This window comes from Castor canadensis, chromosome 4 (genome assembly GCF_047511655.1).
Source record: "Castor canadensis chromosome 4, mCasCan1.hap1v2, whole genome shotgun sequence".
NCBI classification, from domain to species: Eukaryota; Metazoa; Chordata; class Mammalia; order Rodentia; family Castoridae; genus Castor; species Castor canadensis.
In genome coordinates, this window is record NC_133389.1 from 118,871,373 (window position 1) to 118,897,194 (window position 25,822).

At 34.9% G+C, this 25,822-nt stretch overlaps 1 protein-coding gene across 9 annotated transcripts in view; it reads right to left on the bottom strand.

The window, feature by feature from the left end:
- The window catches only part of Cobll1 (cordon-bleu WH2 repeat protein like 1), a 143,099-nt gene that overhangs the window by 36,633 nt on the left and 80,644 nt on the right, over positions 1-25,822 (bottom strand). For 7 of the 9 annotated variants that reach the window (XM_074070978.1, XM_074070977.1, XM_074070980.1 and 4 more), the window contains 5 exons: positions 19,063-19,251; positions 8,067-8,268; positions 6,035-6,263; positions 5,060-5,098; positions 34-131 (listed from right to left, as the gene is read on the bottom strand). In XM_074070978.1, coding sequence (XP_073927079.1) covers positions 34-131; positions 5,060-5,098; positions 6,035-6,263; positions 8,067-8,268; positions 19,063-19,251 — 757 coding nt within the window. Of the gene's footprint in view, positions 1-33; positions 132-5,059; positions 5,099-6,034; positions 6,264-8,066; positions 8,269-13,884; positions 13,953-19,062; positions 19,252-25,822 lie in introns of those variants that run through there. The other 2 variants (XM_074070986.1, XM_074070979.1) reach the window with 2 other exon arrangements.

Genomic DNA, 25,822 nt, shown 5'->3' on the forward strand with positions numbered 1-25,822 from the left:
AGATTCATAAAATGTTACATAAAAAATACTTACTTGCTCCCGTTTTTTCTTACTGCGTTGAAAGAAGCTGAAAAATCCTTTATTTTCTTTCTCCTTCATAATGTCCAGGTTTTGGGATATTTGACAGGATTCTGAAAAATAAGAAATGCATCTTACTTTTGTTGACAGGGTTGAATGTTTATTTTGGGGTGTGCTTCTCTTACTTGCCTTTTAAAAACTTATTTAATCCTAAATTACATGAACCAGGCAATCTGCTAGATACTGTACTCAATTCTACCAGGACCAAGAATCACAGCTAGAACCTAAATTCAATTCCTAGTGACTCAATCTGTGTTACATATTTACCAACATTTTTGAAATGAAAGTAAAAGGATACTTCAAATTTAATAAGATTCTCCCACAGTTTTTCCTTTTTATTTTGATTATAATTTTGACTGAGAGCTAAACAATGATGAAGTATTTTATTCTCTAAAACATGAGCTATTATAATTAAGGTTGCCCCTTTGTGTCTGCAGGTTCTACATCAATGGATCCAATAAATCTTTTATCAAAAATATTTGGAAAAATAAGCATGTGTACTGAGTATGCACAGATTTTTTCTTGTCATTATTCCCTAAGAAAAGCACAATATAACAACCATTTACACAGCATTTACAATGTAATTGTAATTTACAACATAATTTTAAATGTTGTGGGTATTGTAAGTAAATACATTACACAACAATTAGGTTTCATGAGTAATCCAGAGATTATTTAAAGTATACTGGAATAAATGTGAAGGTTATATGTAGATTCTAGGCAATTTTATATAAGGGACTTGAGCATCTGCAGATTTTGTTTTCCACGGAAGCTTTGGAACCAATCTTTTTTAAGCACTAAGGAAAATTATGTAGTTTTGTAAACTACATAATTTGCTTAATCTGATAGATCTTAATGAAGGACAGAATCATCTGGCCCCAAATGTTAACAGTGCTGAAATGAAGAAATCCCAGTTTAACCAGAATGACAGATATTAAACCTCAAGGCAAATTCTGTAACATTTCTTTATATTTTTCCAAGAATTATTTCTTAGTATCAACTGAAAGGGCCAATAAACAAGGACCAATCCAGCCGCACTGAGCCACCGTGCCCAGATGTCTCTAATTCCATTCCCCCACTGAAAGGAACCTCGATTGCTTGACAGTGGTCAATTTTCTGTTAGCATCAGTAAGTGTACAGATGAGCTTGCAACAACTACTCATGCTAGACAGCAAGCTGTAAAGTCCACTGGGCCATGTTTAACAGACTCAGGAGCCATCCTGAGGTGTTTTCTACTGGCAAAAATCAGGACAATTTTAACATCCTAAGAATAACTCCATATAATGAAACATCAGGTATGTTTAACTCCATCCATTCACATGGTGCTAAAAATAAACTCATTCTCACTGTTTACCTGTGTGTCAGGATAGACACACAAAACTGATGAAGAGAAAAGAAACAATCATATTCTCACCCTGCCTTTCTGACTTTTATTTAGATAGGCAAAGAGCTGACAAGATGGAGGTTGCTTTTTAGAAATGTTTTAGCTAATGATTAACAGAAGGTTTGCAATAGATATCACCCTTTTTTCAATTCCTAATTAATATGCAGACAACTACTGATGGTAGCAACATTAGTATGTGTCTGCTGATGGAAGTATAAAACCTATGGAATTTTTTGTTTGTTTTGTTTTGTTTTGGCAGTACTGGTGGCTGAACTCAGGGTTTCGTATTTGCTAGGCAGTTGTTCTGCTACTTGAGTCATGCTGCCAGTCCTTGTCTTTTGGGTTTTGTTTATTTTGCTTTTTCCCCTTGAGACAGTCTTCCTATGTAGCCCTTGCTGGTTTTGAACTCCTGGGGTCAAATGATTGTCCTGCTCCTACATCCTGAGTAGTTAGGACAATAGGCAAGTACAGCATCATCCAACTGCTGTGACATATCCTTGTTAAAACTATCTCACCAAAGCCTGATCAAGTCTCTAGATTTGCTAGTCAATTTGCAGGAAGGAGAGAGGACAAAAAATATGAATACATTGCAAAATTCTGAATGAGACAAAATGTAAGACAAATGACCTGGTTTCTTTGGTAAATGAATTATAAATTTAAAGACAAAGAAGGAAATTTCAAACACAGTGCTTCTACAAAGAAACATGAGGGTTTTTACAAGAAATCCAATGTAATTTCAATGACATTGGAAATAAAGCACTAAGTATCAAAATCTCAAATAAAAACTAAAGTAGAAATTAGCAGTAAATGTATATTCTTAAATGTTTTATTTAAAATACAATTAAAAGCTAAGTCAATTACAATGCAATGCAGAGGTCACTCTCAGAAAGTAAAGACAGTTAACACCAATACATGTATTAATGCAATATGCCTCAATGACATACTAAAGGAAAACTATTCCATGAATTAAAACTAAAATCTAATTATTAAAATATAAATAAGCAGTATGCATTATGTGCAACCTTAACAACGCTTAAAACTAATAATGATGAAAATGTGGATAGCACTTTAAGGTGAAGGATTTTTTTCGCATGCCCTGGCTTATTTCTTCGAATATCCATGTGAGGGAAGACCATACGTTATCATTTTGGGTCCTTTTTCTCAACAGGGGGATGCTGCCTGATGTAAAGAAGTGGAAGAAATGATATCATCCCACTTAACAATTAAGGAATCAGGTGACCAGAGATTTGAATAAATTACATGAAGACACACAGACATTAAAAGGTAGAACTGAAACTTATGTACATTTAAGCATTATTTATCATTCTGTGACATTCCTTTTTTATGTCACTAGTTCATTTTAACATAGAATCCCCTATTAATTAAACGAAGGCATACAATTAAGTTTAGTTAGAACAGCAGGTGGAAATTTTATATGGAATGGTAGTATAATAAATTAAGCCAGAGTACTTCAAATGGCGATCTCCAAGTATCTCATCATGCTCCACACTAGTTAGCCTGCCTTCACTTCAAGCGCTGCGTAGAATCACTGCAAGTCAGAGTTAAACACTAAGACAAGGGAAGGCTTGAGTTACTAAGAGAAGCAACTTCAGTGCTGCAGTTTCTCTGTTTCTAGAAGACAGGATAAAAGAGATTGCATGCAAAGTTCAAAGCCTATTGATGATTTCAAACAAAATAGGGAGGTAAGGACATTTACCACATATGGACTGGCCTTGTAGATTGGATTCAGACACTGGAAAGGGGGCTTTCCTAATTTTCCTATTCTTATTTCTTAAGGTTCATTTAATGCTCTGGAAAACCACATAGTTCTATGGCTGGGATATTAAAAACCAATGCATTCAGCACCCTAAAAACAAGACCAAAATTGTATGGAATTTGCTTAGTTTTATGTACAGTGAGGGTGGCAAAGGTAAGAGCAAAAGTAATTATGAGTAACAGAATGCTGTTTCTGGAAGGGCCACACAAACTACGTTTTGCATTTTCCTTAATTTCCCCTATCGGCTTGCCAAATTGACTTGACAGCCAATGTGGTCTCAGAATTAAAATGCTTCATGATAAAAGTGAGAGCACACAAGGGAGGGGTGAGGATAGGTAAGACACCTAAAAAATTAGCTAGCATTTGTTGCCCTTAACGCAGAGAAACTAAAGCAGATACCTTAAAAGCAACTGAGGCCAATAGGAAAAGGGGAACAGGAACTACAGAAAAGGTTAGATCAAAAAGAATTAACCTAGAAGGTAACACCCACGCACAGGAAATCAATGTGAGTCAATGCCCTGTATAGTTATCCTTATCTCAACCAGCAAAAACCCTTGTTCCTTCCTATTATTGCTTATTCTCTCTCTACAACAAAATTAAAAATAAGGGCAAAATAGTTTCTGCTGGGTATTGAGGGGGTGGGGGGAGAGGGAGCGGGCGGAGTGGGTGGTAAGGGAGGGGGTAGGGCAGTGGGGAGAAATGACCCAAGCCTTGTATGTACATATGAATAATAAAAGAAAAAAAAAAGAATTAAAATGCTTATTTTCTGACTTGAAGCTATTACACACTTCAAAATCATTAGGTTTCAGCTCCTTTGGTTAGGCTAGTCTTCATAATAGTCACCAATAATAAATAAACATAGAATTATTTATGTGGGTTTTCTTCCTGCAATTGAGAGGAATATTGTGCTTTTGGAAATTTGAAAATAGCAAAGAAAAACACAATAATATACAATGTATAGTTTATTAAGGTTTGGTTTTTAGGTTGGGCAGGAGTAATCAATTATCTGAGTACATCCTTTTTTTTTAAATGGGAGGAAAAAGACTTTAAGAGTTTATTATTAGACAGTTTTTAGTAAAGTTTTTCTTCATGAGAGTAATACGTACTCATTATAAAATCCTATAAAGAAATATGAAATGCCTCCCATTCCCAAGTTAACCACTATTAAATTTTTTATGTATTTTTTCTTTCAGAAATTTTATATGGAAGATTTTTTAATACAGTATTAAACAGTTCATGGTTTAAAAGCTAATTTTAGCATGTGCATTTTCTATGTTATTACAAAATGTTTACAAACAACTTCATGGTGGCAAAAAAAAATCCTATGATGAACATACAATTACTTTTGCAATGGAGATCTTTTCATATTACTAGACAATCAGCATTTGTACTAAATAAAGATCCTAGCAAATCATTTATTGTTCTAGAATAGTAAGGAGAATGTTTTCTCACACTTTTAGGTTTGCATAATTTTGTTTTGTTTTGATTTATATCTTTTTTTGTTCTGTGGGATTTGCTATGATTCTCAGCCTAGCTTCAAACTCAGGATCTTCCTACATTAGCCCGAGTGCTAGGGTTATAAGCATGTGCTACCATGTCCACCTCTAGGATGTTATAATTTTTAAGCACTTTAATTAAATTCAGAAATCAAAGAAGGAAACCTGTAAATTATTTTTGGGAATCAAAGATTTTCAAAGTTAATAATCTCTTATAGAATGTACACATTAGTAATGTTAAGAAAATAGGTAATTAGAAGCTTATTTTCAATTTACTCAATTTCATGTTATAATTTATAGTTTCTACTGATGTACACATCTTACCTTGTAAAGATGACTTACTGAAGGCAGTTACAGAAGTGGCTACAGCAAGAGGGAGTAAAAAAGGGTAAATTGACTATAAAGATGATCTTTGTTCATGTATAAAACATCACTGATTGAACGAGTAGTCTATCGCCTAATACCACAATCTCAGCATAATGTCTGAAGTTTTCTAGGCACCACGTGCACAACTGTCTGCTCCACTAATCTTTTATTTCTCCCCAGAAGACAGATTTGTGTTAATAAATAAACTTGCCTTTGTCTGTTCAACATCATACAAACTATCATCTAAGATCTCTGAATTTTAATACATTATTTCTATAGATTAAAACTGAAAGCTCGCTGGAAAAGTTTTGGAATTAGATTGACTCATTTTATAAGCCAGTTTATTTAGGGGCTGACCTTAAGAAAAAAATTGGCAAGAAATGTCCAAACGTCAATGATAACTAAGTCTCACACTATAATGGGTTTATGTAACGCTATTCATTCATTAAAATAGTAATGAATTTATTACATACTATTTGAAAATTTTGTTTAAATATAAAAGCCACAAAGAATTAAGTTAAATTCTGCAGAAAAGAAAAAAAAAAATGCCAGGAGTTATGGTAAACTCCTGTAGCTACTTAAGAAGCTGAGACAGGAGGAGAATCCCTGGAGCTCAGGAGTTCAACTCTAGCCTAGTCAGCATAGTGAGACCCCTGTTTGAAAAAAAAAAAAAAAGAAAAAAATCCATAGGTACATAGAAAAATATAAATTGTAGATAACAGCAAAAAGACAAGTTTCCCTTCCTAATTCAGTAACTAAAATAAAGTTGAATTTTACATTTCACTTGATTTATATCTGTACATTTAATCTTTTTATTCTCTACTATAGGCTACATTAACTTGCCCTTGAGAACACCTGCACGTAAACACAATGTACACACACGTACATATATACACCTTCTGCTAAATGGATATAGCAATGCATCTAACTCACCTCTGCTGACATCCATGGCATACAGTTCTCTCAGTCCGAGGTCATTAAGAGATTGTGTCAGGTCGAGAGGCTCCTGAGACTGATAGTCTTTCAACAACAGTGTATGTAATGGGTTGAACTCACATTTACTACATATAATAGGTACAAGTTCTTGAAGTGGTGCATGTGGACTGACTCTCACGATGGTCTTCTGTGTTATTTTAAAATTGATCACTACTCTCACAGTTTTCTGAAAGATAGATGAAAGCAACAGTTACACCATAATTTACTTCCAGAAACAAACTTTCTATAATGATATCTAGAATAGTAAATTAATCTAAAACTCCTTACTTATACAGCTAACACTCTTCCTTCTCTATCAATAAAATGCTCATTTTCACTAACATTAATTCCTAAATCTAAAGCAAATTCCAGGAAACAAATATCTGACTTTTAAACAATCTAAGTTAAATTCACAGCCCTTCATAAAATTTTAAGCAGATTTAAATTCAAGAAGGAATAAAAGTCTTATATCCAGTACTACTAATGTTTTTACTTTGTTTCTTAAAATACCTATTTTAAAATCAGCGAACACACATGATACTAACTACCCAAGTTTTATACTGCTCTTCATTTAAGGAATATTTTTTGAATGGTTTGTTAGACGCCTCAATGAAAAAAGAGCTATTTTGAAAAAACTACTAGAATTTTTGTGTTCTATCCAAAATTTGATAAGTTAGATAAACCATATAAAAAGCTTAGCCTAGCATCTGGCATATAGTAAATTATCAACAAATGAGCTTTAGTGATTAGTTTTTGTTGTTGTTACTATTGTTACTACTTTGGTTAATAGTAAACACAGTAAATATTAAAATCTTCCTTATTTATAGATCTAATATTAATAATTCCAACATTATTGGAATTCTTTTAAGCATTTTATCATTTTGATATAATTGAATTAAATCCTGCACACACTGAAATTTAGCAAGGGAAATTTATAGTTTGCAGATCCTGAAAGACATTTATTCATAAAACTTCAACTCCATGAATAATGACTGATAATGATAATCTACATGCTACAGCATAAATAAAACTACTTCTACCTGGATAGTATAGATACATACTGAGACAGAAGGCAGCTATCTTAATATTTAATGTTTAATGTTCAATCATGTATTAAAGCAAATGCTTGGACTGGAGGTGTGGTTCAAGAGGTAGAGCACCTGCTTGGCAAGTGCAGAGCCCTGAATTCAAACTCCAGTCCCACCAAAGGAAATAAAGCAAATGCTTTACTGCCAACATTTTAATAAAGTCTCATGACTGAAGAAAATATGAAAAGATAAGTGAACTATAACTATCAAGTCATATGTAAATGATCAATATATAAAATTTTATATATTTTATAAAATGAAACAATGGTCAGTGCTTATAATTGAAGAGTGTTTCTTGAAAATCATAAACTTCACTTATAGCAATAGAATAACTGTAAGATGAACTGATTAAGGGCCAGGGCATTAGCTTGCCTAACATGCATGAGGCCTTGGGTTGGGTCCCCAGTACTGGGTGTGGTGGGGGGTGAAAAAATATTAAAATCATTGAGGTTAAAAATTTTTTAAAATATCTACCTATAAGAGAACCAAGTCATTGTATAGCACAAATAACTGTATAACTGTAATTTAGAGGACAATAAGTTAGAACTACCACTTATTAAATAAAGAATCCAAAATGTTAAATTTTTATTAAGATCCTAAAACATTTCTTTAAAAATAAAATATTTTAAAGCACATTCATAACTGTCACACTTTTATATGGTCATATTGATCACTTTATAGAGCATTTAATACTAACATGTTCCCCCAATTCTAATTGATCCAAAGATCAATAACCAACCGAATCTTAAACAAAATGCCCTAGGAAACATGCTAAACACATTCAGATAAAATTTGACTAGAAAGTCAATTTTTATTTTATTCACAATGAGCCAAAGATATTGACTGAAAATCAACTTGAACTGTTAGCTGTAAGACATCAAAATCTATAGTAGAATCCTTACCTCTGGTATTATTGGTGTAGGTTTTTTCTTATCCAAAGTTTTTGGCTTTAAAATTACCTTCTCTACCTCCAACATTCCAATTGGTGTGTTTGGCTTAAACTTAATGTAGTTCTTTTCAGCAGACAGTAGATCAATTGTGTAACTTGACGGATTTAAGTGATACTGTGCACAGAGGAATATCAACAAGTCCATCATAGGTTTACTGTAAAACATGAGAAATAATGGTCATAAGAGTCCATAAAACAATTTCATTCATTAACTGTTAAAAAAGTTATTGCTTTGAGAGTTCTTCTTAGGATGTAGTTGCCTTTAATAGACAGAGTAAGGCTACAAAACAGTATTTGTAACAGCAGCCTGAAAATCTAACCATAAGGATATTTAGGGGGACAAAATTATAATAGTTAAAAAGTTCTAGGTTAAAATTCAAGAGATTATAAATCCTAGTATTGGCTCAACAATTACTTGTACGCTTTTATTTACCTGCCTGGAACTGAGGGGGGAGGGGGGAGGGGGTAAGGTGGCAGGGAGGGGGGAGGAGTGGGGGAGGGGGCAGGGTGGAGAAATGACCCAAACAATGTATGCACATGTGAATAAATGAATAAAAATAAATAAATAAATTTCAGGAGGAGGAGAGTCCTTTCATTATCCAAGAGCAGTCACTTAATTTAGCAGACACTCCATAATGTTATTTGGAATACTGGTAGTGAAAGTTTGCTAATTGGCTATATTCCAAAATTCCAGAATGAAGCATTTGGAAACACTACCACCTTTTTGTTTCAGAGACCAGATAGTATCTATCTGAGGAAGCTTCATAAAATCCTAAAGAGTACAGTATAGATTTTTTTAAATCATTCTAAGAATGTTTAATACTTTCTCTGGCATCATAGTATAAGTATTATGGCACACTTATTCTTTTATATTTAATATTCTACTAGATAGACTAGACCAAGTGTTAGCAAACTATATCCTGCAGGTCAAAATGGGGTCACAAACTGCCTTTTCTGTTTGTGTCTTTCAGTCACTGTCATATACTATGTAGCCTAGGCTAGCCTGGAACTCACGATCCTCCTGCCTCAGCCTCCCAAGTGCCGGGATTACGATGGGTGCCACCAGCTTAGTTTCCATGGTATTCTTGTAGTTTCATTGGAACATAGCCATGCTTACTTGTTCGCTTAAAGTCTTGGGCTGCTTTTGTATTATAATGGCAGAATGAAGATGTGGCCTTTACAGGTCACTGCCTGGCCTACAAAGCCTAATATTTTTACTATCTGGCTCTTGACAGAAAATGTTTATGGGCCCTTGTGTTTTAAAAAAAAAAAAAAAAAAAAGTATCCAAGTAAAATGCATGAAATTGTTTCAGATAATGATTGTTAAACACAGGACCTATTTCTATAGAAACCTGCATAGCCAACTTGAGATTCAGGGATTCTTCTCGGTTTCTGATACCTTTCTACAGAGGTCAATTGCTGAAACAAGCCTAGATTTTATCCACATCATCAACAGAATAATGCAGTCTCTGGGTGTTTCTGAACTGTCTGTCCTAAGGAAAATCTTCTGTATCATGTGTTCCTCTCAAATGCCTAGCAACCCTGAGCTGTTAGTTCACACTTAAGAATAAGACACATGGTATAAAAGTTCTGTTTTTATGGATGGAGTTGTAAGATCACGGGCTTCACTTTAGGATAATTAGGTGACCAGCCACCCTTTCCTCAACTGGGAAATGCAAATATAGTAAAAATGATTTTGTTTCTCTCTTATTATTATTTACTTTTTTTTTTTTTTGCAGTACTGGGGTTTGAACTCAGAGCCTTCTTGGTAGGCAGGTGCTCTACCATTGAGTCACACCCCCAAACCCTATTTTGCTTTTAATTATTTTTCAGATAGGGTCTCATGTTTTTCCCCAGAGCCATCCTCAAACCTTGATTCTTCTACCTATGCCTCCCAGTTAGCTGGGAATAAAAGAGTATGCTACACCACATCAGACTTGCTTTTGGTTGAAACAGGGTTTTTCTGTGTAGTCCAAGCTGTTTTCAGACTCCTGATCCTTCTGCCTCAGTGTTGGGATTACAGGTATGCACCATTACACCTGGCTGATTCTCCAATTTCTTGACTACAGATATGAAGCTACCTACTGGCTTTCAGGAACTTGAAAAGTCAGTGAGGCTAGAAATCTCCTCATTCAGGGCTCTACATTATTTCCACGTGGCACCTCACTCCATTCTCCTAAGTGTATCTCCTGGTTTGTGGTCTCTCTGAATTCGCTTGCCAGAGAAGGAGTCTCGCTTCAGGGTGGACAAGGGTCAATCATATAGCACAATTTATATTGATTTTCAGGTCAAACAATTTATATTGATTTTTTTCAAAGCATTCCCTATGTCCGGACCTGGGCCTCACCTTCACCTTCTTTGGTTGTTTTGAGTTTCTAAGCTACTCCAGTCTTTATGCAGTCATAAAGTAGTACTTTTTTTTTTTTTTTTTTTTTTTTTTGGCAGTAATAGGGTTCAAACTCAGGGCCTCACTCTTGCTAGGTAAGTGCTCTACCTCTTGAGCCATACTCCTAGCCCTTTTTGGTTTAGCTATTTTTCAGATAGGGTCTTACACTTTTTGCCTGGGGTCAGCTTCAGACTACAATCTTCCTTCCTATACCTCCCTTGTAGCTGGGATTCTCACAGATGTGTACCACCATGCCCATCTTGTTAAGATGTGGTCTTGCTAACTTTTTGCCTGTGCTGACCTTAATCCATAATTCTCCCATTTCCACCTCCTGAGATATAGCTGGCATTATAGAGTGTATCACTAAAGTGGTCATTTCTTAATGGTGCCTCACCTCCCTTCTCCTGCCCCACATAAAAGCAGTATGTTCCAGTGTATCTATTAGGTTAAAAAAAATGACTAAATCCCACAGTTCATTCTTTTATGTACAAACATATAAACATTGAACGAAAAATATTTTCCCATTTTTAAAAGGTAACAATTTAATACTTTTTCTATACCCACTCCATCTTCCCATTGGTATTTCTTTAACACATTTTTAATTTTAATAATAGGGTGGATAATTATTCAGAATATTAAAATGGCTTGTGTCTCATTCAATTTGGTTATCTATAATCTGCACATTACACCAGGTTTCATGGTGAAAAGGTAGCATGCTGAATGAATAGATCTTTTGAACTCAACCCCGCCCAAGTGCATTGCAGTAAAAATGTCTCTTTGAAAGCCAACCAAAAGCAACAGAACTTCTCATTCTCTCATTCCATAATTCCAGGCTCAATCCATTATAATTTCAGAAGCCAATTTTGTATTGAAAATATTCCTATTCCCAGATAAATGCAACCAACTAGAAAGTTCTGCCACAAGCACAAATACATATGCAAATTTAAAATAGCACATAATAGTGGTATTTCAGATTTCTGTGCAAAGGAATTTAATTTTCAACAAGTAATGGGAGAAAGCTATCTAGCTATCTAAAATGTGACGTTAGGATAACTACCTTATTACCATCTCTGAAGTAAGCTCTAAGTGGACCAGATACATAAACATGAGGAAATAACTCTGGAGGAAAAACAAAAAACCAGAAATCTTCTGTGTACTAACTTTCTGCAGTCATGGAAATATTCTGAATCTATGCTATCTAATGCAGTAGCCATTGAGCTAGTCACTAATGAACTGAGTTTTTAAATTTCATGTAACTGTAACTTAAATTCAATTTATGTAGACACATGTGGTGAGCGGCTACCATACTGGACAGAGCAGTTCTTGTACAAGGGTCTCAACATGGGGTCAGCAGCCCCAGGATTTGCTAGAAATGCAGTGAGCTCCAGGTGTTATCTGAGATCCATCTGTATCTAGAGGTAAACCCCTCTCTAGCAGGACCACATCTTAGCAACCTTTATTACCAGGACCTAAGCAATGTCAGGCACTTAGGAAGGTCAATGTTGTTTCAAGACAAATTTAGAGGAACCAATGATTAGTTTTCTTTTAGGTAAATCTGCTTGAATATAAATGCTACAGGTATATGTCAAACAATATGTAACAGATCTCTGTCCAGTACCTACCACGTGGGGAAACACAGTTGTTGGAAGGACATTCATGTGCTTTAAGAAAAAGTGTGTATTGGAAAACAGGGGTTTTACTAATTAACAAATTTGAGTTATAGCCTTGTTGTATATAAGGCCGTGCCATCTTCACACAAAGGAGAGACATCAGTATTAAGCAGTGCTAATACCTTTTTCAAACCTCAAATCAGTTTGAATGCTTAAAATACTTAACTGAAGCCTCAACATTCAGCACTGAAACACAGAAGAGTTTACCATAACCAAAAGAGTTTGAAGGTTGGAATTACTGACAGTCTTTTTCTACCATTAGGGAGCCATAACACTGTAAAGGTAGGCGGTAAGCTCTGAAGCATGTTCTTGCTCCCAATGGCTGCTACTGAGATTAACTAGCTACAAATTCATCCAGAGAAAGTCAAGTCATTCTTGAATATAGTTATTTAGAATTATCCACCTGGATGTCAAACTATTCTTGCCAAAGACAAAAATTTTGGTTGGAGGATAATTATCCTGAGCTGATAAACCTTGATAGCAGTTAACTAACAGATTCTACAATGGGATCACCAGAAGAATGCCTGCCTGTTGCCTAAACAGGAGCATGCCCCAGCAGTCCATCTAAAGCTCAAGGTGAATTATTAAAACTGTCCATGGATTATGTGAACTTGATCATCACTTCCTCATTCAAATGTGTATCAGCCTTCCTTCTTTCTTATTACCATATGCTTTCAATTTTGATTTACTGTATTACTTAGCATGTGTTCTGCATTAATTTTATAGGTTTTCTTCTCTTGTAATATGACTTCTGGAAGAGAGGTTTTTAAAAAAAAAAATTCTTTAAAAATCTGTTTGACATGAAGAAATCTCTGATATTTCCCACTTCCTATTAGACATAAATAACAATCCTTTGGATTAGGTTCATATCTATTATCTTATTTGAGTTCACAACCATCATGAAAACTATACTCACTTTGTGACTGGATTATGCACAACACATACAAGAATTTGTAGAATGGTCAGAATTAGAACTTGATTCCCCAATCCAGTATCCCTTCAGTCACATTTAGCATCATAGTATATCAAAGTATTGCCTACCAGGATAGGGCAGATGGTTTGAACAGGCTGCTGCTGTCTACTACAGTTTTACTGGATAAACTGATGCGTTCGCTAGAAATACTCCCTATATCTTCCATGACCCTTTCTGCACTCAAGACACATTGTAGTGGCAATATTGCCCTAATTTTGTTACCTAATGGATGTCCAACTGGGAATCAAAGTGCAGATGATGGTTAAAAAAACAGCTTCAAGAATACCCAAAGTGTGCAAAAACTACCTTGATAAATTTCCAACCCTTGCAACATATTTAAACAAGGTCATTCACCAATAGGGTGCCTGTGTAATTTATCACCCAATCTGGAAGTAATAGTTAAAGGGGGCACTCTTAGTAATTACTGTCAGTTAAAAGATGCAAATAGGGACTGTCCTAGGATGTAGGAGCATGTGATAAATACTTGTTATGGACAGATAGATTTCAAGCAGCTGATACAAATCTCTGAATAACATTCTTCCTCATGATTTTTTTTTAATTTCCTCCATTACTAACAAGGTATTTTATACATTTTCAATAAATCCTCAAAGCCAAGTTGCATTGAATTGTTTCTCTGCTAGAAATTCATACCAGCAACCCAATTAGACTTACAAATTATAGCATGGAAAATTTTAGAGCATCTTTAATTGTATTGATGTTTATCGATGTTATGCTAACCCACCTAGTTCATAAGGAGTTCAGAGATGAAGCAATGCTCTCTTATCCAGGTGTGCAAGAAATGAAGTGGACCTAAAGCATAAAACAAGTCTAGTCTCTAAGTTGACAATGCTTGTTGAGTGGCACTAAAAGAAACATTGTAAAGAAAGTAACACAAATAATTAAGATTTGAGATAATAATAGATCACTAGAAGTGGTATAAGAGATGATTTTAAAGTTTTATATCAAGTACTAGAAACAGGTTAAAAGTTTAAAAGTTCCTTGGAATTCACCACTTTACAATGGATTCTATCTGGTCATTTATGTTGGATGTTATGTTCATAGCTAATTATAAATACCCTCATAAAAACTAAAAACTATGATTTGAGAACATACCTACCAAACACACATACACAACTAATATAAAAACAAAAATACTACAAAAATATCTCACAAACTAGGGCAATTTGAATATGGACAAAGGATAAGGTAAGATTTTTATAAATGTGAAATTTGAAAACCATTAACTGAATGAAAGCAGGTTACAAATCCAGGGGTTATGGCACATGTATGTAATCCCAGCTGTTTTGAAAGTAGAAGCAGGAGGATGACAGATTTGAGGCCAGCTGGGCAAAAAAGGTAATGAGACTGCCTCAAAACCAAAGTGAAAACAAAAGGACTTGGGTTATAGAGGTAGATAGCTTGCCTAGCATGGTGAGGCCCTGGGTTCAATCCCTGGTAGAACCTAAATAAATAAATGCTACACAGGTATTAAAAACAAAGAAGTACGTATATAAGTATGTTGTACATATATATATATATATATATATGTACGTACATGCATGTAAGTAGAAGGTTAGGTACAGCAGAGTTAATAATTTTGTTCTACCTTCTTGACAATGACATCATGTTTTAAATTTTTTGTCTTATGTGTATTTTCTTTCTAAAATGTTCAGTTATTGCATTTGTCATCATACAAAATTCAAAATAAAATTGAAAGGAGCCATGCAATAAGGTAAGGACACTAGGAAAGGGAAGGGAGGACATCTGCCACACATTTCCTCAGAGCAGTTGACCATCAGAGGGGGCTTTGGGAGCAGTACCAGAGCCTAGATGGTAAGTTTTCAATCCTGCCAATTAAAAATTCAACTTGTGTTCTTATGCTTAAATACTGTAACAGTTAAAATTCCAACTTTTGTTTCACATATCCACAGCTGCATAATGAACAAAACTAAAATTTAAGCATTCTTTTGAAGCATTAAATATGACATGCCATACTACAAAACTTTAGCAATATTTTAAAAATTAACATATTATAGACATTATTTATCACACTTGTCACAATTTGAAATCTTTCAATAAATACAAGTATGATATGTTGAAATTTTTTAATAAATGTAAGTATGATGTGAGCTTTTAAAATTCATCTAAATCCCATACTGTTGTGTTACTGTTTTAAACAGGAACTACAATCATCTACCTTGTCATTTTTAGTAGTCTACTTGTTTCCAACAGGTGGAGCTATACTCCATGTGAAATGCTCCCGAGTTCTGTAGCTGACCCACTCTTTATCAGTCAGAACCACTAAAGGTACTAGGCACACAAATTAGGCCACAAGTTATGTTCAAAATGTCTCTTGGATATTTTACAGGAAAAGCCCAGGGAGGTGAGATGACAGTTTTGGAAGGTGAGGTAACAGGAAGTTATGAAGCAAACTACATCATTTAGTTGGAACTTCAAGCTTCAAGTTCTGCTTTCTTGTGTCTTCATTCATGACATTCTCAGATCTGATCAAAACCAATTCTCATTTTTGATAAAAGAGAGAAATATCATCCTCTGTTATAAGTGTTTTTTCCTTCTCCCTTCTTGTAGGAAAAATGTACTAGTATAGCCATGGAATATTATCCCATAGCCTAAAAAGGGGTATTAATGTCAACCTTTTATCAAATTTCCTAAATTGGACATTTTGTTTTAGAGGTACATGCCTGTGAAAGAGAGAAAAGAAGGAAAAGGAACTAAGACTTACTCAGTGAGGAATAATGACACACTGAGCAGACACCTGACTGCACCTGGATGCAGAACGATCCCCACTGGTACCACATATTCTATACAGTGTCTACGATAGTTCAGAATAAAGCTCCTTTTTATTAAAAGTTAACTTTTTCCATTAGTCATGGTGGCACAGGGTTGGGGAACAGAGGAGGCAGAAGGATTGAGAATTCTTAGTCAGCTTGGGCTAGCAGGACTCTGTCTCAGAAATTGAAAAAAAAAAATTAACTTTTTCCAAGTAGTGGCAGGATTTTCTAAGAAAGAAAGCCTCTATCTAGGCAGTTTGTCTATAGCAGCAATATCCTTCAATTCTGGTTTTTAGTAAGGCAAGGAGCTGATTGGAGAAAACAGTAATTCAAACATACACATCCCTTATACAGGAGTGTACTAGTGTTCTATATAAAATATTTTATTTCTCTCCTTAAAGTAAAGGACTCTGGAAAACAATAAGGGTCCATCCCAAATGCCTCCTAAAAGCACACTGTTTAAACTGCTACTCTCTATATAAGGGTTTGAAGACATAACATTCCTACTATGTTGCAAGGAACTATATTAAGCATTATGGAGAAAATAATGATGCCCTGTTGTGGCTTTTATGGTTTACTTTTACTGAAGGAGAGAAGGTATACATATAAATTATAGCATAGGACAATATGCCCACAGTAGATAGAAGAATTTGAAAGTGAGAGGAAACAGGTGATGCTGGGGATATCAGGGAGCCTTTATAGAAAAAGTGTAATTTGAGCTACATAAGCTAACTGAGTAAATGAGGGTGTAAATTCTGCCAGCAGGGGATGAGGGGAGATGTTTACAAAGACATGGAGATGAGAAAGTAAGGGGTCTGTTAAAGAACAAAGAATTATGTGGTGAAGTTTAAGATATAAGCAAAAGTAGTAAAGAAAAAGCCTTCTTAATTTCAGAGAAGAAAATAACCCATCCCAATCTCTACACTTGGTAGTCTGACTTACTTCATTTGGTATTGAATTGCTATCCCTGCAAACCTTTATCAAAGGTAGTGCCACAAACTGAGAGATGTTTTAGTCAGATTAATTTGTGGGTACAGGGTAAATGGAGAGAGCTGAGGGTAACAAAAAATCATCTCCCTAAAGAAAACAGAGAACAGAGGTAGGGATGTAGCTCAGTGGTAGACAGTTGTCTAGCATGTGCCAGACCCTGGGTTCAATCCCCAGGACCATACCCCTCCCTGAAAAAAAAAATTGAGTAAGCCAATATATGCCAACCACTGATAGTATTTCACTTAATCCTAGCAAGAGATGGTGGTTATTTAATCCTAACAATTCAGGCATGATATGTTTATTTTCACAGATAAGAAAACTGCAGCAATTCAACAACAGCTGGTGGCCCAGAAACAAAAAGTTGATTGATGGAAAATTATTCACGTTTATGGACTAGAGAAGCAAATGAGCTAGGTCAAGAGGGTGAGAAAAGTCTAGGATTCTGATAAGTATAAATGTAGTAGAAATGACTGAAGCAGAACCTGTCAGTTATATACAAGGAAAACTTAGATGTGAAGAAAGTTCAGCAACTTAAGGACCAGTTATAAATTAGACTTAAGGAAGAGTAAATTCAGTAGGAAACAGAAAGTGGATAAGCTAGATGCTTAAAAGGTCGAGTTAAAGAGGGAGCCCTAAAATTTCCATGTTGGGAAAGTTCTAAAAAGTATTAAGAGCCTACCATTCCCTCGTGGTAAGGCAAGTTGACTATGAATGTAGGTTCCCAGAGTGAAGGGCAGCATGTGGAAAAGCCTAAGATTATTGTAATGGGTGACAGGACCCAGGATTCTGATATTAAAGCCATTGATGTTTAAAAACAGACTAAATGAAAACAGAGACTGTCTGATAGCAAAGAAAAAAGACAAAAAAATAGAGAGGATGGGTGTGTCCAAGAAGATGTTCTGGGGTGTACTGGTGATTAATCAATTTCAGTGAAGAACTAGGAAAAAAGTTGACTTTTTTTTTTTTTTTGAGTTCAGGGAAACAAAGAGGAATTTCCTTTGTTACCCTCAGTCACACTCATTATCAATTACTTTAAGCATTGAGATGATAGCCATTGTTTCTAGCTTCAAAGATGCTTTCCTCACCCAGAAGAGTCAAAATGAAGGTGTAGACAGGAGCCCACCATAGACATTTGTAGGTTTCACCTTCTCATAGATGAGATTTAATGTGTGATTTCTAAAACTACTTTCACTAGCAACAAGTGGCAAAATGCAACTTACTAAACTTAGTGAGAACTTAATACAAAGTACACTAAAACTAAACTGTTTAATTTTCACCTATTTTTAATAATTTGTAATTTTCTTTAAAAATTAAGGTTATCTTGAATGAGTTCCCTACATAGCCAGATTATAAGAAAGCAATACATAGTTCACTGCTTACTTTTTCTTTTGTTTCACACAGATACACACACACACAGGCACACTATATTAAGGTCAAAACAGCTTCAATTTCTCAAACATACTCTTGGATAACAATGTATAGTTGAAGGTAAAATGTGGAACAAGATCAAGTATACATTTCGTGTAACTTTCCACTTCAGAATGAAATGGAAAGTTACACTTGGCTTTGTTCCATTTCTCCAACTTTTATGCAGGCATTTAAAACTATTAAGTCTCCTAAACCACATCTTCCCTTCTTTCAGAGATAAAGTTTTTAATTAATTAATAAATTAAACTCATCCACAGCTTATAATTAATTAAACTAAATCAATGAATTAAAAATCCTACTAATTTTAGAAATAGGTGGTAACTTCTGCAAAATCAGTAAGTGGAAAAAAGAACTGGGAGGGGGGAGAAAGGACTTCTTACATATCATTGACTTGTAAGCTTGACTTACAAATTCAGTATAAGTGATGACCATTCTTCTAAGACAGGATTAGTTTCTAAAATTTAAAACAACAACAAGACAGGAAACAATTCCAAATTTTAAGTCACTTGACTGAGTGGGTGGGATTCATAGCAATGATATTAAAATACTGGTAGAAAAACTTTAATACCCTTTAGCAATTGTTTTTCAAAAAAAAATAGGTAACTGAACTGAGTGATGAAGTATTTTATCATAGGAAAAATATTAAGACATACATTAACAGAAGGCTTCAATAGTAGAAAAGGGGAGGTCCAATATTTGCTGCAGCATACCTTCCATGAACAGTAGTAGATTTGACAATATCCCCAGGTAGAACCACCGAGAGTTCAATGTCTTTATCTATCATGTTTTCATTCTGTTCCATGACCAAAGCAGATGATGTTACTGAATCATCAACTGAAGAGACATCCACGAATTTGGTTTCAGCAGGAGGAAGTGGTGCCTTAGCTTTTGGTTTTCTCCTAGAATATAAGTAAAATGCAGAAAATATTTAAAAGTAACTTTCTAAAATGATCTAATTTTATAAAAACCTAAATGTGTATTTAGATTTTCATATCCAGAAAAAAATGCATCAAAATGTTAATTATTAGTTTACTAGGGATGATGGACTTAGGGAGCCACCCTTTTCTCCTTTTCCGATCAAAACTTTGTTTTGAACACTAGGCCTACATTGCTTGGTAATAAAAAAGAGACATGCTAAACACATTTTATATTTGCTTCCATTTAGTTCAATAAACATGTGTTTACTGTTATACATCAAATCAAGAATATAATTTATTTTCTTGGGTGAAATAAATTATCAAAAATTCTTAGTGAGTCAGCATGGAGATGGGTATCTCACTCTTGCACATCATAATGCCTCTTACTTTTGGGTCCTTCATTCTATTTGTTTCCAAATTTAGTATGTTCTGCTTTTCTATTCAGATAAGCCCTACTTTCTTCCAAGTCTAGCTAATCCACCTTCTGCTCCCAAATTGCCTCACCGCTCTCCCCCATAGAATTTTTTCTTTCTTTGAATTGATACAATATATACAGCTGATTCCACAATGTACCATTGTCTTCTTCTTTCCTCCTGGCTACATGTTTCATCTCTGTGTATATTTATTATAATTCCTTACAAGAAGGAAGCATGCTACAGATTTCTGTATTTCTCACTGCAGTGAACACTGAACTATCATTGGCTATTAGATAAGTTATATATCTGCTTTAATGAGAAAACATTATAATTATTTTAATAAATAGTCTTCAGTGGCACTCACTAGGACAATCCCTTAAGTAACTTACAACAGTAAATGATAACCAGAAAAAATTATAAAAGCCAATTCAATGATGTGATAGATTGAAACATGAAATGTAATAAAGTAACTGTAAGCAGTAACTACTTATGTTTTTATTTAAAGCACTTTAAGTTAAAAATTTTGAAAATGTTACATTTAAGAAAGGCTAAGGGCTGGGCACCAGTGGCTCATACCTGTAATCCTAAGTATTTAGGAGGCAAAGATCTGGAGGATCACAGTTCCAAGCCACCAAGCAAAAGTTGACAACACTCACTCTCAACAGAAAAACCTGGGCATGGTGATGCCCACCTGTCATTCCAACTACTGCTGGAAGCATAAATAGGAGACTGTCCATGTTGGGATGGGCAAAAATGAGACTATCTCAAAAATAATCAAAGGAAAAAGGGATGGGGGTGTGGTGGCTTAAGTGGTAGAGAATCCACCTTGCAAGCACAAAGCAATGAATTCAAAAACCAATATGGAACAAGCTATATATATATATATATATATATATATATATATATATATATATATATGCCTTAATTCCTCTCCCATTTTCTAGAAAAAAATTAAGAACCCAAGAAAACAGTGTAACAGTCACCTATTCAGTATTTTCAAAATTTATAGTCTTACAATTCCAAGTGCCATTGTACACTAGTTAGCATGAAAAAAGGCAGAAGCAGTACCTTGTATATCAATTAAGCTATTTAATTTTTAGTACTATAGAGACATTGCATTTTAGAAAAGACTTTTAAAAATGACTTTTTAAAACTGTTGCAATGAAAGTATTAAGAAGTTTATAAAAATCTACGATAAAAATGTTATCCAACTTCAAATTTTATTTTCTAATCTGTAGAAATTGACCACTCATATAAATATATAAAACAAATATTTATCCTGTAACAAATAATCATTGTAGCAGATCCAGTTAAACACTGGAGATCTAAAGATGAATGACTCAGTTCCTTTCCCTAAAGGGTTCATGGCCTAAAGCACTGACAAACATAAAAAAATACCAGCAAGTTTGATGATTGACCAAGATAGCTATGCAGTGGTACTGCTGAAGTTCACAGGAAGAGAACGCAACTTTCCTGGGAATCCAGAAATATTCTATAGGTGGGAAACATGGGCTTAGTTTGGAAGAATTAATTGAAATACATGGGGAAAAACTAGAAATAAATGATATTTCAGGCAGAGAAAAGCAAAACAAAAAATAAAATGGTACTTCTTAGAATTGAACAGTTTGGTAAAATTCCAGAGAGAAGTAAAAGGTGATGAGAAATCAATGAATCGACTGGAAATCTTATGTAAATCAGAGAATTCAGTGAGGTAACTTGGTACAAAGTTAATATGCTTATTTACATATAAGCCTTAATTCCTCTCTCCTCATTTTCTAGAAAAAAAATAAGAGCCCAAGAAAGTATGTGTGACATCCACCTATCAGTATTTTCAAAATTTAGTCTTACAAATCCAAGTACCAGTGTATAATAGTCAGTATGAAAAGACAAAAGAACATTGTACACTGATTAAAATAATTTTTAGTAGTATAACTAGAGACACGTTGCATTTTGAAAAGACTAAATCATAAAAAATTCCTTTTATAAACAGAAATAAGAAGCATTCCCACTTCCATAAATCAATTTTCTCTCAGCTTCTAAGGTCAAAAATCCCCTTTCTCACAAACAAACTTATACTGAATCCTTAAAAATTCTGACTGCAATATATTATAAATAGACCCAGATGCAATTACAAACATCTCCATGTGTTCTCAATCTGGTCTCCTTTTGGAAACTCTTCCACATTCTCTCTACATATGTTACCTGCTGTCCTTCAAGGTCCAAGTGTCAATATGTATGTCTTATACTCTGAGGTACTTTGAGTCTGTGATGAAAACCCATCACTAATTACTAAGATAAAGCTATTACAAAAATAGAAAAAAGCAGAAAACATGGCAAGGAGCAAGGTGTACATCAAAGAGGAGAGACAAGTATCTCAGTTCTTGAAAGCAAAGTAGAACTTGGACAGCTCAGATCTACACTGGTTCCCAAATGTGATTCAAGCACAAAGTTAGGGATGGGTTTATCTAGTTTGCTCACTCCTTATTCTAATCTAGTAAGAAGAAGCATATAGAAACCTGGATTTGACCTAAATCCAAGTACCTTTTAGACTTTAACCTACGTGAGCTTTTGCTCTGCAGCAAAATTTTTGAAATACTTTTTTTTAACCTACTCACATATCCTAGTCTTTTTAATTTTTTGGTTAGATACTTTTAATTGATAAGAAAATTATGTCACTAAAGACAAAAGTATAGTGATAATAATAAAACCTAGGTTGATTATCCAAATGTAAATATAAGAAGTCCAGGTAATATCCAAATATTTTTTTCATTACCAGAATTTCCTAAATTACAAGAGCAAGAGGAAAGGAAAAAGCACACCAATATTCAATAACTAGATTGTGTACATGTACTAGTGTTCATTGTTTTAAAACTAGTTACTGCCATTAAACTCCTCCCTACCCCACCCCTTTCAAAGAAGAATGTTTGGGCCAGTTTTCCTGCACAAGTAAGAGGCTCTGTCCTTAGAAAATTTGTCTCCATACACTGTTGTGTGTGGAGGGGAAGTTACGCTGAAAAGGTATTTTGAGACAGAAAACTTCCCCAGATTGGTACAAAAATGAATGCCTTTATAAATAGCAAGTCATAGTAAATTTTTGCCTAAGTAATTGTTTAAATTACCCCAATATTACACTTGATTTTCAAAATGAGAATAATGTATACTTTCACATATCCTATAACATGTTTTAAAAAGGCCAAAACCTCATTTAGCACAGAATTCTATTGGTCTTTTTGTCATCTTAATTTATATAGCATTTCAAAATCTTGTATCCAGTGTAATCATTACTCCCTTACTGTCAATATTCATGTCCTTAAAATAAAGGAAATAAAAGAAATTCAGCAAAACGTTGATTATAATCAAAATGCCTCGTCTCTGCTTGAAAGAAAAAAGCTTAAAAATGTTATTTAAGACACAGGTGTCCTCTTAATAAGTTGTTCGAGTCCAGTGGGATCTCATCTGTTTGCTGTATTTAACTTATGCTTACAATACTCTTATAGACTCACTCAGAGTACCTATGAAAACACAGCTTTGATATTAAAGACAAAAGTGTAAGAATAGAATTCTGCCTTAAAACAATGACCTTTTAAGTTTTACCATCTAAGAACCAAAAAGAAAAACATCCACCATCTCAGTACAGAACACTATCAAACACAAAACCCACTAGTAGTTGATAAGACAATTCCTCACATTGACAAGGTTTCTGTGGCCCCTAACTATGCATCTCAAAATTGATCAGCTTCTCTGTCTAGGTGTAATGAATCAAATATTTAGTTAAATAACATTGGTTCTGAGGTGGACATAACCTTGTATTCTTGAGGTAATCTATTATGAACAACAAAGCAAGCTCCAGTTTCTTCCTGTTTGTCTTTTTTGGGGGTGACAGGGACAGTACTGCAGTTTGAACTCAGGCCTCATACTTGCTAGCAAAGCACTTTACCACTTGATTCACTCTCTAGTCCTTTTTTCCTTTTAGTTATTTTCCCGATAGGGTCTCACATTTTTGCTGGGCTTGTACCAAGATCCTCCTACCTATGCCTCCCACATAGCTGGGATTACATGTGTGTACTACCATGCCTTGCCCATCCCATTTTTTCCATGAGTCTGATTTCAAATCAGCACGAGTATGTAAAAGTGGCTTTAAGAGGCAAGCAATTATGAAAGGCAGAAAGGAGATACCGATGACATTATATGAAATTAATTGACATTTCTCCTGTCAAGGTCTCTGGCCTCTAATGACTTAAGTGTGTCTAAGTCAAATACACAATCATCTTTGTTATTTTGGTCACATTGTAACTAGAGACCTAGGGCAGAGGCCCAACTCCAGGGACTCCAACTGTTAGGTCCTGCTACTCACTCCAAAGAAAGCAAACAGAAGTAACAGTGAAAGGCAGGAAAGGATTTATTCAACATAGCCCTGCTACTCTGGGAAGAGGCAAAGCAAGCATTTCCACCCAGCTCATCTTTTAGAGTACCGACGTGAGCTTTGGTTTGAAGACCTGGGGCAGGGGGTGAGAGGTACGCACAATTAAGTGCTACTGGTCAAGTGTGGTCAAGATGTGCTCCTGTTGATCATTATCTCAGGATTGGTCAAGCTGGACCTTGTCACCATAACAAAGTCTTGGTGCCTGGCGGGTAGCTTAGACTTTTATCATAAGATGTGTTTATTCATCAACCCTGTAATACCGGAATCCAAGGTGACTGTAGTGGACAATGGCTCAGAGCAAAGAGAAAGATATAGAATACAGGCAGAACATTTGCAGGTCCAAGTGAAACAGCAGTGCTACAAAAGCAGTTTCTAAGTACCCATCATAACAATGGGCGCTATGATACAGCTGACAAGTCTTCTGCTTGGGATTCTCTTTCCTGGACTTAGTGTCCACAATCTCCTGTTTTCTTCCTTCTTCCCCGCTACTCCTCAGTCTCTGCTATCATCTCCTCTGCCTGATTTTCAATGCTGGAGACCCAAGGACCCATTCTCCCCTTCTCTGTTCTCGTTTCACATCTTCCACTCCAGGAGATTTTTATCAAACTCCATGGCTTTAAATTCACATCTCCAACCCTGACCTGTTTATTGAGTTCTTACTTACATTCCCAAAATGTCACCTGGTCATCTCCATTTGGATGCCCTACAAGGATCTAAAACTTTATATAACAAAAACTCTTGATTCTTCTCTCCATTCCAGTACCTATTGTCATATAAACCTTCCCTGTTATTCTCTGTGAATGGCTCCACTAACTACCCAGATAGATGACTCAGGCAAAACTCCTACCAGGCATATTTTCTTTCCTCTCAGTGCCTTATTTCCTACTTCCAATCTATTTCCAAATCCTATGGGCTCTTATCTCAAACTATCCTGAACCTGTTTCCTTTTCACTGGATCCTTTACTACCCTCTGTCATTAAGCCGTCATCTCTTGTATGACCGCTCCGCAATCCTCTTCATTCCTCCTGTCCCGGGAAATCCATTCTCCTCTACAGTCAAAGTTTTGATTTGTACTTTACCTTTTTCAGACTATGTTCAATAGTTTCTTAAAGAATGGATCAATTAAAATTCAGTTTTCACTACATTCAGTCATTTTTTCTTTTGTTATACTACACTCAGCTCGAATTTTTCCCTTTATTACTTCTAGGAATGAGGCAGTTGTGCGAAGTGGGGCACAGGAACTATAGGATATCTGTATCACTAGGCCTTCGGGGATAGCACCAGTATGTGGGCCTTCTATTGTATATCCAGAAAGCATAACCTGCTCCGTTTTCTAATTTGTGCAATTAATGGCTCATGTACAGATACTTTCCACTTAATTCAGGTTTCACCTCTAACGCTGATATCTCATAAATCAGTTTCATTCCTTCTAAATGCCTTGTCTTCTTAAATCTTGTGAACAAATGTGCAGTAATTATTCTGCTCTACTTTTCATGTATACAAAAAAAATCACTACGTAGTAAAAAAGGTACTATATTTCCCAATATATCCTACAAGTTGTTCTGACTTATAATTTCATATCTTCAATATACATAGGGCCAGTTTCCATTCATTTTACCCTATACGCAGTTTATACACATACATATATACACACACATTTATCTGTATGTATATATGTATATAAACATACCCATATTTACAGAAACATACATAC